Source organism: Lolium rigidum, chromosome 6 (assembly GCF_022539505.1).
Source record: "Lolium rigidum isolate FL_2022 chromosome 6, APGP_CSIRO_Lrig_0.1, whole genome shotgun sequence".
Lineage (NCBI taxonomy): Eukaryota > Viridiplantae > Streptophyta > Magnoliopsida > Poales > Poaceae > Lolium > Lolium rigidum.
In genome coordinates, this window is record NC_061513.1 from 99,490,378 (window position 1) to 99,505,009 (window position 14,632).

General features: G+C 47.2%; 3 protein-coding genes across 4 annotated transcripts; all 3 read left to right on the forward strand.

Annotated features, from left to right (window-relative positions):
• Positions 1 to 218: 218 nt before the first annotated feature.
• Positions 219 to 2,145, forward strand: LOC124663832. Of its 2 annotated transcripts, XM_047201486.1 has the most exons (3): positions 219 to 1,132; positions 1,662 to 1,808; positions 1,842 to 2,145. In XM_047201486.1, exons 1-3 carry the CDS (start codon positions 269 to 271, stop codon positions 2,019 to 2,021), a joined length of 1,191 nt encoding a protein of 396 aa, XP_047057442.1. In that variant the 5' UTR covers positions 219 to 268; the 3' UTR covers positions 2,022 to 2,145. The 2 variants fall into 2 exon arrangements, with proteins under 2 accessions (XP_047057442.1, XP_047057441.1); XM_047201485.1 differs by having other exon boundaries at positions 1,662 to 2,145.
• Positions 2,146 to 3,380: 1,235 nt separating this feature from the next.
• LOC124666841 (zinc finger HIT domain-containing protein 3-like) lies at positions 3,381 to 7,576 on the forward strand. The gene is made up of 8 exons (XM_047204171.1): positions 3,381 to 3,559; positions 4,997 to 5,028; positions 5,388 to 5,453; positions 6,009 to 6,074; positions 6,334 to 6,444; positions 6,787 to 6,875; positions 7,133 to 7,183; positions 7,263 to 7,576. Exons 1-8 carry the CDS (start codon positions 3,486 to 3,488, stop codon positions 7,290 to 7,292), a joined length of 519 nt encoding a protein of 172 aa, XP_047060127.1. The 5' UTR covers positions 3,381 to 3,485; the 3' UTR covers positions 7,293 to 7,576.
• A 4,166-nt stretch (positions 7,577 to 11,742) lies between these two features.
• On the forward strand, positions 11,743 to 14,209 carry LOC124666195. Its single transcript, XM_047203542.1, has one exon. The coding sequence runs from the start codon at positions 12,020 to 12,022 to the stop codon at positions 13,658 to 13,660; it is 1,641 nt and encodes a 546-aa protein (XP_047059498.1). The 5' UTR covers positions 11,743 to 12,019; the 3' UTR covers positions 13,661 to 14,209.
• The last annotated feature ends 423 nt before the right edge of the window (positions 14,210 to 14,632 follow it).

The window sequence follows — 14,632 nt, forward strand, 5'->3', positions numbered from 1 at the left end:
GGACAGAGAGAGTATATAAAAACAAAATAAAAGCAGAACTCAGTGTTTCGAGGGAGTGGTTTCTGTAGGTCCTGTTCCGGCCTGCTTACCAGCTTAACCGGTCCAGGTCGGACCAGTACCTTCAAGTGGCCCACCACACGCTCAGCAATGGGGCCCAGACGAAGACCCAAATAAAATCGCCTGCTCTCCCACGCCGTCCAACAAACCAACACCGGTTTCCCACCCAAAAAGATCCCTCTCCGTTCGCCGCTCCGGCCGTCTCCGTTCCATGGCATCCTCCTCCGCTTCCTCCTCCACCGGCGCCGCCGTCGCATCCGTGCCCGGTACAACTTCCGGCGGAAGCATATTCCCAGGGCCACCTCCGCCAACGCCGTCGAACCACAAGCCGCTCCCCTCCACCGCCGCGGGGGGCACCACCGAGGCCGCGCTCTCTGCTTTCCTCAACCGCATGCTCCTCTCCACACCGGCTCCAACCCTGCGCTCGCGGCCCTCCTCTCGCCTGAAAACCCGGACGTCGGCGCCTCCGATTGTTTCGCTCGACTCCCCCGACTTGGCCCCCCTCTGCGCCGCCGCCGACGTGGGCTACTTCCACCTCGCCGGCCATGGCATCCCTTCCCAGCTACCATCCTCTGCCCTCTCCGAGATATCTCTACTCGACGCGGCAGCGCTGCGCGCGACCAACCTCTGCACGCTCGGGTTCTCGGAGGAGGACCAGGAAGAAGCGGACGGAGGCGATGACGACCCCGCGATGGTGTTCGACGTCGACGAGCGCGGGATGGACGCGCTCCCGGCGGCGGTGGAGTACGCGCGGAGGATGAGGGAAGTGGGGATGAAGGTGGTGCAGCTTCTGTCTAGGTGTCCTGAGGTGGGTTTCGCGGAGGAGCCGTTCGCGGAGGGAAAGAGGAAGCCGAGGTGCCTGGTGTGGGTCTCCAAGGCCGGCACGGGCGAGTCGGCGGCGGCGCCTCCGGCCGCCGGCAAGGCGAAGGCGTACCCGTACGTCCTGGGACTTCATTCCCAGTGGGAGCAGGAGGCGGCTCCGTCGAGCTGGGTGATGGACGACAACACCGGCGAGTGGACGGCCGTAGGCGCGTCCGACAGCGCTCTCCTGATCACCATCGGCGACATTGCGCAGGTACCTATCTGCACCTAAACCTCCCAATTTTGACCAGTTTGCGAACAACGGATTGCATTATTCTACTCGTGCAATTGTGCATCCCATTTGTAATCTGAATTGAAGCAAAGAATAAGCACGGCCTGCACAACCCTTTCCATTTAGTTTGTGCACTTACAGGCCTGCAGCTTAATTGTTTGTTTTTTCATAGAACAACTTAGTAATTGCTTAGAACCAAAGACGCATACTCAATTTCACTTTCGCAGGGGCATCAAATTCCAAGTATATAGTTTTTTTACCACCAACTAGGCTTGGACCCGGTCAGGCAATTAAGTAATCAGCCCCATGTCTGCATCACTGCCTCATCCGTCAGTTGGTCACCACTGGCCTCGCTGGAAGAATCCACATAATGAAAGAGACAAAGTCACAAAGATACACGGGCTTTTGAAAACGCAGAGTGATCATCATATTTTTTGCTGGAAAAGTGACTCTTTACGCAGTAGCAGTAACACTCCTTTTTATGTTGTGCTTCTTTTGTCGTGCGTGCAAGGTGTGGAGCAATGGCAAGTTGAAGAAAGTGAGAGGGATGGCTCGCCCCACCTCTGCCCCAAGCAGTGACGGGAACGCCGGCGAGCCAGGTCGCCTGTCCATCACCGTGCTGATCACGCTGCCGTTGGACAGCGTCATCTCGCCGCTGGTGCTGCCGTTGGACAGCGTCATCTCGCCGCTGGTGCCGCCCTCCGATGCCGGTGAAGAGGGCTTGGGTGAGGATGAGGAGAAGGAGGCAGAGGGTGCAGACGGCGATGGCGATGAATGGAAGTTTCGCTCGTTTTCGCTGGAGGACTATGCATGGAGGGTTTACCACGAGCGGCTTCAGTTCAAAGATCCGCTTGCCCGGTACCGGATTTGATAAGTTTGTTCACGATTGCTCTGTAGCTTTGTTTGTTGGTGCATGCGCACATCTGCTTGTGGTCTCTGGGACTTCATCGGAGTTGGGTTTGAAGAACGACATGGGTAAATCATTTGTTGTTTCATTATTTGTTATGAAATGTATACGAATTGAGCGAAGGAACAAATGTCGGCTGGCGAATGAACCAGACTATTAGGCAATTTCCCTAGTGACTTTAATTACGGAAACAACATCACGTATACACTATACACTTAACCATAACCATATACACCAAACTAAACATATCTAGCTGATCTAAATATGGAACGAGTACTAGTGGGAAGCATGTACATCATGACTAGAAAGGTTGTCGTTGCAGCTTCGTTGTTGAGGTCACCTATAGTGTTGTCATAGTCGCCGAATCCCTAGAGATCGGCGAGGAAACAGTAAGCCGACAATGAAGAACTCGAACAATAGCGAGAAGTCGCATCGAGATGCTCCCCAAAATCTTATAGTAGGTCTCCCAGTGCAGAATCTCGATGGACGGGGTTTTGGAGGCCTTCTCTCCGGAATAGCGGTGCACGTAATCGCCGGGATGAGGAAGAAAAGAGGGCGTCACATCACATCAAAAGAAACTTGGCCGCGAGAGAAACCAGAAGGAAGTGGAGAACTCTAGATTTTGACCTGTTTCTCATCTCCTAGTACAACATGGGAGGGGAGCGACACGAACCTCAAAGTAGTAAAAAAGGCCCCTTGGACAAGCGTCACTGCTACTGTCGAACGGCTGTTCCTCCGAAGATAGGGGAAGAAAGCGCGTGAAGATTTCACTTGATTTCAGTACTTAGTTGTTGGGCTTCAGATAGCATGCAGGACGCAACCACAAACAAGCATACAACACATAATCCTTCCTCAGCCTCCCACATGCAGTCTGAGCTACCAAACAAACCAACATCCACGTTTTTTTTTGCATCGTTTTGAACAAACCAAGCTCTATTGTACAAATACATACTCCCTATGTCCAAAAAAGCTGCTCATTAGATACAAATATATCTACACACCAAAAATATATCTAGATACAACCGTATTTAAATAAACTCGAGTAGATGGAGGAGTATGTTGTTTTGAAGCCCGACCTACTACCAAATGCACCCTAGATGGTGTCACCACTCAGTTTTCCGTTTCTTTTTGAGGGTTTGGTGTCACCACTCACTATTCACTGCTTCGCTATTTGGGCCTGGTTGTCGGGCGAGAGACGGCTTAAGAGCCCAAGTGTCCCCTCAGCCCGCCACATTCTGCCCCCTCTCTCCTCTGTTTTCCTCAGCCGCCGGCGCCGAAGGGCAAAACTTCCAGCCTCCCTGGTCCCTGCCCGGCTGCCCCCCTCGTTGCTGCGCCGGCGCTCAACCACCCCAGTATCCACCACGGTGAACCCAGGCGCCCGCTCGTGTTGACCTCTCCTGTGGCATATCGCGAAGATTTGTACTCCGAATGGGTGGTGGGAGCTGCGATGTGTGCAAGGACGCGCCGTCCAAGTACAAGTGCCCTAATTGCCGCATGCCCTAGTAAGTCGAACCATTCCCTTCCTCTACCTTCTGCATATATGAACATAGGCGTGGGGATGGAAGTATATGAGGTGCTTCCTTCGCTGTATCGATTCGATTTCTCTTTGTGTTCAGCCATGCCACCGGGCAGGAGTTAGATGTGAAATAATAAAGCACTATTGGTTTGCTTACTCCAATTTCCCTTTCGCTATGGTGGACTAGCTTGTTGTTTGCAGAAAAAAAACCCGAGTAGCTAGGGTTCATGGAATGGATTAACAGATTGACTAGGCATGGTTGGAACTTGGAACAAATAATGTTATCCCATTGAGTAACTGTTATATCATTTATGACAAGATTTTGTACGGCTTCGGGTTTGAGATAGTGGCTTGCTGCCGGTGGTGCCGCGACAATGCGACATATATGCAAAGTGAACCAACAAATTACTCCAATATGTTAATGCCGTGCATAAGAGGAAATCCTACTCTGTTGATATCTGGCTCTAACAGTAGTCGGTGTACAAAGTTTTGTTTTTGGTTTGAAGTATCATAGTGGTTAGTTGATAGCTATCTTGTATTTCAGAGACATACATCAACTAATCACGATGTTATAGTGCTTCGTCCCTTCTCTCACACGATTGCTCACTCATGACTTAATCTTTGGGACTTAAATGTCACAATAAACTCAGTTTCCTTATCCTTAGATGAACGTGAAGGCAAGCTTAGGCAAAAAGACTTTTGGCATAATGAAGATAGCTTAGTACAGGGATGGCGAGCTTTGCCTTTTTTTTTATGAACAGGGAGCTTTGCCTGTTAAAGTATAATCTTGACAATAGCTTTTGATTGGTTGGTTCTTATTTCTTAGAAAGAAATATGGGGATTATTTTAAAAAAAATCCTGCATATATCATCCAACAAGTAAATGCCAGCTACTTTCTCTCTGGAAAAATTATGCGTATTGAGTATTTCAGTGTTAATTGCAGGTGATATTGACACAGATTTGGTTTTAGCTTATGGTGCCACTGTAATACCATTAGCTTTTGCCTAACAATAGCATTACTTAAGAACACTTATTTTGATGATATGAAATATGCATGGTAATTTTATCCAATTCACCATCTACCATAATTGATCTTCCTTAATACCTGATTTATTATGGTTTCTTCAATTTCCGATATTATTTTGCCTTGTATCTATTCTGGTGTTCATTAGAAATTCAGCATGGACTTTTCATGTTCCCTCATTTTGAGCTGATTATATGCTTTTGATAAAACCATAAAAGAACTCTATAGGAAAATACACATAAATGTTTAACATCCTCTTGCTGTCAGTTATATATCAAGGCTGAACCTACTGAATATATCCTGTTATCTTTAAACACCTGAGCTACTTATTCTGCCTGTTTTTAATCTACTAAATGAAACGTATCTGTACCTAATATGCTGTTCCGTTATTCCATGCAGTTGCTCCGTGACATGCTTTAAAAAACACAAAGGTACTTCCGTGCTATTCTCCTTTAATTCATTATTTTACCGTACCTTATTTTGGTCAAGCAAAATATAGGAGAACTTTGCAGAAGGTTAATTCAGTTTGAATTTATAAGGGCATCTACAAGAGCCTAACAGACAACTTCATATAATGTTCGTAGTTAATGCTGCCAGCTGTAAATTTGCTCTGTTTTATTTTGCTGAAACATACCTCAAACTAAGATTATTGGTTTAATAACACTAGGCAAGCTATTCCCATTATTTATGGTGTATCAACCTGCCTTATATGAATATTGGTCCCTGCATCCCTTCATGTCTTGATAGCCAGTATTTGATGATAAATATTGCATTGTATCCTTGTATGTAGATGAATCTTGCCAAAAGATAACAACTCAGGAAGAAATTAACAAGTCATCATTGCCGGAAGAAGTTAGTAAGTGCTCTAGCTTTTGAAGAGGACTCCTAAGATATAATTGCTTACTGTAACATATCATGGACTCAGTATGGTCGTTACAGAAGCTATAAAGTTCACTTGTATAAGGAATATGAGGTGAATGCTGACTTGTATGATTAAGGATCACTCATAGAAGCACATAACTGCTAGAAGAAAGGAACATCTGTATTTACTTTATTGCATGTGATTGCCCATGTTTATGTATGAAATGGTAATTTCCCTTGAATTTGGATATGATTTTTTTTTAGTTAAAAGACAAGATGGGACAACCGTTTGTATTTACAAGATCTAATTTCTTTATTGATAACCATTGTGTTTAGTTTCCCACGTAAACAACCTGTGATGGAAAAAGAAGAGAAGTTGTGTATAGGTTTGTCCCCAAAAAGTTCCTGATCATTTATTTGCCCAATAAAAGCGCTTAATCAATTCTACTTTGTCGTAGTTCATGAATTTGATTGTAATATGTTTTGTGTAAGATACATGTTTCTAAAATAATCTGGACAGATTTATAGACATGGCTTTTTTTTTCTTCAGCAAGGAGCTCTGTGCTGGAAGATGGAGCAAATTGTCCTAATGACAAGGATCAACTTCCCTCTTTATGTAAAATACAACACACTGATATCTGTTTTAATTTCTCCATGTTCTGTTTGGATGTTCAAGTAAAAACTTGTTAAGCTCAGGCTAATAAATCATATTTGCTTACCGTAAATATTTGTATAAGTCACTGTCTCACCATTACTTCCAGTTGTAGCTATCAAAATAATTTAAGTGACATCTTTAAAATGCTATATATAGCTTCATTATGAATTTAGGAGTGCCAATAAATTGTTTAATTGTGAGCTACACCGTTGCTCTGCAGCACCAGACACAACATGCCCCACACAATCTCCAAACAAACTTTGTCCTACAAAAGCTCTGGAAGTTGAGGATCCAAGCTGGCTTGTTGACAGGAATCGATTGAGATCTTTAGGTATGCTACCAATTTTTACTACTTATTTTTATTATTGTTATGCTCTTCAGGTTGTTTTCTTATCAAGGCTGACATGTAGATTTTTTTAAGAAGAAAAGGATATTAGCATCTTACATTTGCATCATTCCTTATAGATGATGTAAGTGCCAATGAGTACATTTTAGGATGCACTTAATGAGGACATGAAATGGCATTGTAATAACATTCAATACAAAGTATTGGCATATGCACCATAAGAAGGATAAAGCTAAGCAGTTCAGTTGAGCAGAAACACATCATGCTATTACAGTGATATATTCACTATATATTTTATTTGATCTTCTATCCTTACAACTTTGACAGTGGAATTGAATGAAATCCGGGATATGCTCAAGGACCCTGAACTGCAGAAAATGATACTTCAGATTGATGGCTCTTCAGAACCAGAGAAGGTAATTACTTGTGTTATTTGCGCCTGCACCCATGCAATACCTTAGCTTATTGCATCATACCCAACAGTATACACCTATATATCTTATCCTCCATTATGCCTTTCAATTTTCAATCATATGGTGGACCCATGCCACTTGAATTGATAGTGGTGTATACAGATATATCTGGTTCACTTATAGTACTAGTATAACTCCTCCTTTTCTTTGCCACCTTTATTTATTTTCTCATGTCTGCCCATTTATTTATTGACCTGTAGGAATTGGAGAAATTGATGGAAGGACAAGCTTTTCAACAGTTCACCAATAAGGTTTCGCTTTTACTTGTGACGTTTGACATTCTTCCCTCCATCAGACATTTATATGCTTTGTTACCTCTATTGCATGCAGATTCTTGACATTGTTAGTCCACAACAGTGAGCAAGTATCCTTATGGTGAAACCGTCATCCGGTCGAATGGAGACATATCCAGGCAAAACGAGATCAGAGCACCCACAACAACTCATGTCAGCGTTCCGTCTTTCTCTCTCAAAATGAGAACCTGTAGAATGGAACCATTCCAGTGAAAGGAAATAACTTGAGTACTTAGAGAAAGCTGCACGTCCAAGATATTTCTTCTGTGGTAGAAACATGATCGTACTGCATCTCACTTTCTTCTGTCAATCAACTAAAAAGGATGTCAATCAACTAAAGGAAGTGTACCATTGTCGAGCTTATGTCTCCTTTCTGATGCATCATTTGATTCACATCAGTTACTGTGATGTTATGTCGGTCTTTCGGACAAAAAATGTTGTTGGAAATAGGCGAAAAGCTAGAGATGGATGAAGTATAGAAGGATTGTGTTGAGATGTGTAGTGCGAGGAATTGCATGCACTGTACATTTGGATAGATTGTGTTGAGATGTAGACGAGAACAAAGAAGTATCAACATTGACGACAGCTACACCGTCCTGTTGCGGAACCCAAACTGAAGAGGGTTGACGACAGCTACACCGTCCTGTTGCGGAACCCAAACTGAAGAGGGTTCACGCGAACGGACATCAGGGGCTTAAAAAGATGCTGCAAGATCGTCTCGATGTATGAATTAATCTGCAAAGATAGACTGCGGTTGCTTCAAGGTTTCACCATTACGAACACATTCCAAGCGTTCCAAATGTGCCACGCCATCATAGCCAAAGTGACCGCCTCGCAGTCGTCCGGCCTAGCAAGGAAATCAAACAACCTACCTTTCATATTATTGAACTGTTTCCGGCGTAGATGGACAGGGTGGGAAGCCTTGACTGCGTGCCAAACTTCATAAGCATATTGGGCAGAATACCATTGTGTGTTCCACCCTCTCCTCTCTATTGCACACAATCATTGGATATGTCGGTGATGAAGCTGATGACCACTTGCGAGATAGTCATGAGCCGTACGCCATAGCGTCACTTTCACACTACTAGAAAAAGGGCTAGCGGTGAGATCACTAGCACCATACTGTACCGGTGACGCACCAAACCTTAAGATTTCAGGCAAAAAAATCAAAAAAAGTACCAGTGACGCACCAAGCCTTGTGATGCATCACTGCTATATTGGATGGCCCTAGATCCCACTGCACGATCCTATGGCTCATAACGTGTGCAAACAAACACACGATCCGTGTGTTTCTTATTCCTGCGTTCTGATTGGTCGAGGCTGGTCCCTCTATTTAGTCCACACATCCATTATCATGTTTCATTCCTCCTTCCTCCTCTCCTCCCACACTTCTCTTCGCAGCATGCTCCGTCGGCCGGTGCACCTCCTCTGATGGCCACTTCTTCCTCCTTCCTGCCCTCGCCGACCATCTCCTTTCCTCCCTTCTCTCCCTCTCCTCTATGCTTCTCCCTCCCTCGCTGCCACCATCTCCTCTCATCCCTTCTCCCTCCCTCCCCTCCCTTCTCTCCTCTCCTATCCTCTCTCCTTCCTCCTTCCTCCACTCATGGTGCCCCTGCTCCCTCCTCTCTACCCCTCTCCTCGTACGCCACAGAGAACGAATGGAGAGAGCTCACAGGAAATGAACGAAGAGCAGAACGAAATTCGAAAAAAACGAAAAGAGGAAAAAAGGAAAAAAAAAGAGAAAAATATAGCAGTGACGCACCAAAAAAGAAAAAAAGAAAAAAAATTCAAATGTCAAAATTTCAAAAATATAGCAGTGGCACACTAGGTGGCGTGCCACTGGTAGAGCCACATACCATTGGCATACCAAGTGGTGCGCCACTACTAACACTTACTAGTGGTGTGATAGTAGCGGTGCACCATGGTGCGCCACTACTAACCAATTTATGTGCGCCACTAATAAGCATTTTTCTAGTAGTGTCATCTTCCCTAGTGCTTGTATGTTCCATATTTTCTTCCACATTTTCGTCACTTCACCCGATTTTGAAGCAATACCTCGGCCATTAGCACTAGGTCGAGTCATGAGCTGCTGACGAGCATGCGGCCAGGAAGAAAAATTCTCGCCTACATGGCTAGTAAGAGGAACACGAAGAATCTTCTACGCGATTCCTTCCGCAAAGATGCTGCGAACAAGTGAACCGTCCCATGTATTACTGTCCGTATTCAGCACAAAGTCGATAGTTGTAGTCGCCGGTAGAGGGAGAAGCGTGGATACCCGCTTAGGCGGGATGCCAAGAATCCAGTTGTCCATCAATATCTCTGTGCTGGTGCCATCAGTGATTCCCCATCAAGATTGTGAAGGTTTGGAGGCTACCTCAAAGTCTACCACAAGTGAGTGAGCTATTCCTTCGTGGGATAGGCTCCGGAGAATAGGGTGAGCCTTCGTGGCGTGGGGAATCCTTCGTGGGACCTCCACCCCTCCAAACGTGACGTACCTTCTTGCAAAGGAAGTGAACACGGGAATACATCCTCGTCTCCGCGTGCTACCGGTTATCTCTAACCGAACTCCTTACTTGTGATATAACTGCTCGTGAGAGCCTTCGTGCTTGAGTTACTTGTATCCTCATATAGGTTGTTTCACCTAGTTTGCATTAGGCTCATCTTTATATTCCGCAAAGCCTAATATTGCAAAGAAAGAATTAAAATCTGTAGAAACCTATTCACCCCCCTCTAGGTTTACCATCTCTGAACTTTCATATGTAAATGGTTCAATCGATCACTAAGTTATCGTTGAATGTGTGGGAGCCATTATGGATCTCCAGATCCCGCTATTGGTTATTGGTCGGAGAGGAGTCTCGATCATGTCCGCATAGTTCACGAACCGTAGGGTGACGCGCTTAAGGTTCGATGTCGCATAAGTAGATTCGGAATATGAGATGGAGACCGAAGTTTGTTCGGAGTCTCGGATGGGATCCAAGACACCACGAGGAGATCCGGAATTGTCCGGAGAATAAGATTCATATAAGGGAAGTTGATTTCTAGGTTTCGGAAAAGTTCGGGATTTTTCCGGTGGAAGACCAGGAAGGTTCTAGAAGGTTCTGGGGTCCCACCAGTGGGTCCACGACCCTAGGAGGCCTAGCATGGGCCGAGGGGATGCACCCTAGCCTAATGGGCCAGGGGCACATGCCCCTCAAGGCCCAAGTCGGCCAGCCCTTAGGGTTTTCCCCAAAACCCTAGGGGGGATCAACTTGGTGGGGAAGAATTCCCCCTCCCCCCTTTGGCCACGGCCCTAGATGGGTTTGGGGCGTTGGGGGGCCACCCAAACCGACCTCCCCCCTATATAAAGAGGGGAGGGGGCAGGGGGCGCAAACCCTTGATACCCTAACCCTGGCCGCCCCTCTCTCCTCCACCGCAAGACTGCTCCGGCTTGGCGAAGCCCTGCAGCTTTTCTCCTCCACCACCACCACCACGCCGTCGTGCTGCTGGGATTCCGAGGGGATCTACCACACCTCCGCTGCCCGCTGGAACGGGGAGAGGACGGGCTTCATCGACACCGTACGCACGACTGAGTACGGAAGTGCTGCCGAATTGCAGCACAGGACGATCGACTACATCAATAACGAGATCTAATCTCGTAGGCTTTGGAATCTTCGAGGGTTAGTCTCACATACATCTCGTTGCCTCGATCTTCATAGATTAGATCTTGGCTTTTCCATAGATTGGATCTTGGATTTATTCGTCTTTGCGGTAGAATTTTTTTGTTTTTCATGCAACGAACCCATCAGGTATGAGAAGAATGCGTCACCACAGATTTGATCACCCGCAACTTAGGGTTTGACCCAATATAAATATGCTCGTACTAGGTAAAGAAGTATACTTTTTATTCCTTAACATTATAAATTTATTTATTACGTGCTAGAGAAGCGATGCATTTATATGTCACTCTGACATGTACTTAAATATGCAATAAGGCTTAGTAATCTTAATGCCGTAATACGTGAAAAGCGTGAACTACACTCAATAAGTCAATAGTAATACCCCTCGACCTTCGAGTTTTTTCTTCCTCTCGTCCTTCCAGTTTATTCTTCCTCTCCCCCTCCCCCTCCCCCCGCCCTCTCCTATCCCCCCTTCTTCTGACCGGCCATCGACGCCTCCCTGATCCACCTCCCCGTCGTTGGCTCCTCGCCATCTTCCGGCAACTTGTCTCCACCCTCCCTCCTTTTACCTCCCCTCAAGTTCTTGTTCTTGTGCTACTTCTCCAGACCTGAATGAGCCTGTTTTGCTGTAAGCCTACATAGGTAGGTAAAACCCTTTTTTTTTCGTGTGAGATAATGGGTACCCAAAAAAGAACAACTGTCCGAAGTTAATGGGCTAGAAACAGCTGCTACAGTTAAGCGGTTTGTAACCAGCTGTCTTACCTGATGCAGCATCATGTTCTTCCGCGATACGCAATATACAAAACAGGCAATTCATCCGCACCGCTTTGCTGCCCCCATTTCCGTCCCCTCCTCCCCCGCCTTCCCCATCTCCATCCGCGCCTCTGCCTAGCCTCCCCACCTCCGGCGCCGCCGCGTCCTTCCACCGCCACCGCCACCGCCACCGTCAGCCAATCCTCTCGAACAGCACCGGAGCGGGGGCTTCACCTCAGCTGCTCCATCCATGATGAGCTGCCCCCTTGCTCCGCCCCAGCGCCCCAACATAGGGTTCGCCTCTGGCGGCGCTCTGCCACGGTAAGCTGGGGAGGCCGCGACCCGGTGTTACCTGGAGGAAGCGGGGGTGGGGTCTCGCCGGCGGATGGACGCCGATGAGGCTGCGGGAAGTAGCAGGAGGATGGATCTGAACCTATACCTCGGCCTCCCGCTCGCCCCGCGCCCGCGCCGCTCCGACCTCGGCTCCGACCTCGCCCTCAGCACCCCGATGCCCTCTTCGCCCTCCTCCTCGGCCGCCTCCGTCGACGCTCCTCCGCCGCCGGAGCCCCCGTACGTCCCGTACTCCCCGTCCCGTGTTGACCTTTCTCCTCCACCACCGGAGGTATACTCCTCGTTCCATCTCGAGGAACCGCACCTACAGTACGTGCCGCCGCCTCCGGCGCCGGTCATCCATGGGCCCCAGGACGACCACGGATTCGGCTTCCATCCCCCGCCACCGCTGGTGCGAGCCAGCGAACTGCTGGGCTGGGAGGACCGCCCGTCTTCATCGACGGCCTCCTCCTCCTTCCTACCTGACGTTGCCACAAGGTACAGGCGGCTGCTCGAGCAGACAGGGAGCCGATGGCTCCGCACAAGGCGGTTTAGATCGGACCTTCCGCCGCTAGGCTCCGAGGCTCAGCCTGCAGGGTATGACACAGCAGTGCCGGTGCCACATCACGAGCCAGCGAATGATACTGTTGGGGACAATAAGGTAGCCGGCAGTGGAGCTGAAGCAGGTGCCTCCGAGGAGCCGGAGGAGCGGGGCAAGAGCACTGCCACATTCGAGTGCAACATATGCTTCGAGATGGCCGGAGAGCCGGTGGTCACCTCTTGTGGCCATCTCTTCTGCTGGCCTTGCTTGTACCAATGGCTCAATGTTTACTCCAACCACAAGGAATGCCCGGTCTGCAAAGGCGAGGTGACGGAGGCGAATATCACTCCTATCTATGGGAGAGGGAATTCCAGTTCAGATGCAGAGAAGGCTGTTGAAGAGGGTAAGCAGCCAGGTCCTGCGATCCCACCAAGGCCACATGGAAATCGGCTTGAGAGTTTTAGGCAGCAGTTTCAGCACTTGCGTCCAATGTCAAGAAGGCTCGGTGATGCGCATGGGATACTGTCATCATGGAGGCGCCTTCTCGATCAGCAGATTATGAGTAGTGTGAGTAGATTTGAAGGCCCACCCGAACCAGCTGCAAATGAAGCAGGTGATATTGCTCAACACACAAGTCGCCTAAGTAGATTGGCCAATAGGATGAGGGCAAGACGGTTGCAGGGTGAGTTGGATAACCCTCCTGATGCTGGCTCCATTGCCCCTGATAGTGGTTTGCGTGGAAATAATGCACCAGATGCACCCAGACAGCATTTACCAGAAGGAATTGATTTGCTGCAACGACTTACTCTTATTGGCATTGCAAATACAGAAAGGTTGGCAACTGCTATGAATGACCTGAGGAGAATAGCTGCACCTAGTCAATATGGAGCATCTGCTTCGTCATCAAACCCGTTGAATCCTGAGGCAACACTTGAGAGAACTCATGTTGCTGCAGTACCCTCTACAGACCAAGCATCTAATTCGAGCACCATTGCAGTGATACAGGGGGACACAGCTATTTCTGAGACAGCAGGAGAGCCTAGTAATGCAGGGTCTTCCAGAACCCTCAGGAGAAGGGGGAGAAGCAATGCCTTGGCTTCTTTAGATGTGGATGGTGGTCCTCCACAGCGCAACAAGAGGCGGAGGATGAACTGAACCTTCTTGGCTGTGGTGTTTATAGCTGCACCTTAGTCAATACAGAGCATCTGCTTCATTGCCAAACCCTTTGAATCCGGAGGCAACAGTTGACAGAAATCATGTTGGTGCAGTACCCTCTCTCTACATACCAAGCATCTAACTCGAGCACCATTGCAGTGATACAGGGCTTTGACATCACTGAGGAAAAAGTGGAGAAGCAATGCTTTGGCTTCTTCAGATGTGTACGGTGGCCCCCCGCAGCGCAACAAGAGGCGGAGGATGAACTGAACCTTCCGGTTGTGGTGTTTCTTTGAACTTCATAATGTGCTTCACTGATTTCAGTTATTGCATTTCGTTTCTGTGGGCAAGATCTGCTATGTTGTAGTGTAACAGTGTTTCTTATCCATTTGTTTACTAGACAATAGTACCACCAAAATGGTTGTGTCGTTCCTCTGAAGCATGTACCTCTTTAATCTATTCCTAAGTTGTATTCCTAAGTTGTTGGTCAAACCAAATGTGGATGAAACTAGACAGTTGTTGTTGGATGATAATTTTACTGTTTATAAACTGGATGCCAAAGCATGCAATGACATTTCTGTGGTCTACTTCTAATTCAAAAAAACCTTGGAGATGAGGTTATGTATAGTTGAGTTTGAGTACCCAGGAAATGGATTTATGCAAATGTTGCACTTATTGCTTGAGAAGGTAAGCCTGGTGTATTATGCTCATTTACCATCTAATGTAAGTTTACAAGCCAACAGTCATTTACCCCATGAACTTACTGTCTGCAACGTTTTTCATTAAGCAAAGGAGGAACAGTAAGAGTTCTTTTGTGGGAGCAAGTTCAGCAGTATCCTATGCATAGTAGAGTAACCAACATCAGTAAACTTGGAACGGAGCTCTGTAGAGTACACCTGAATATCAGTCTTTCCGATAGTAGTTCTGGATTCTCATGGTTTTGCATTTATATTCAGTTGAAGTTAGGAATTT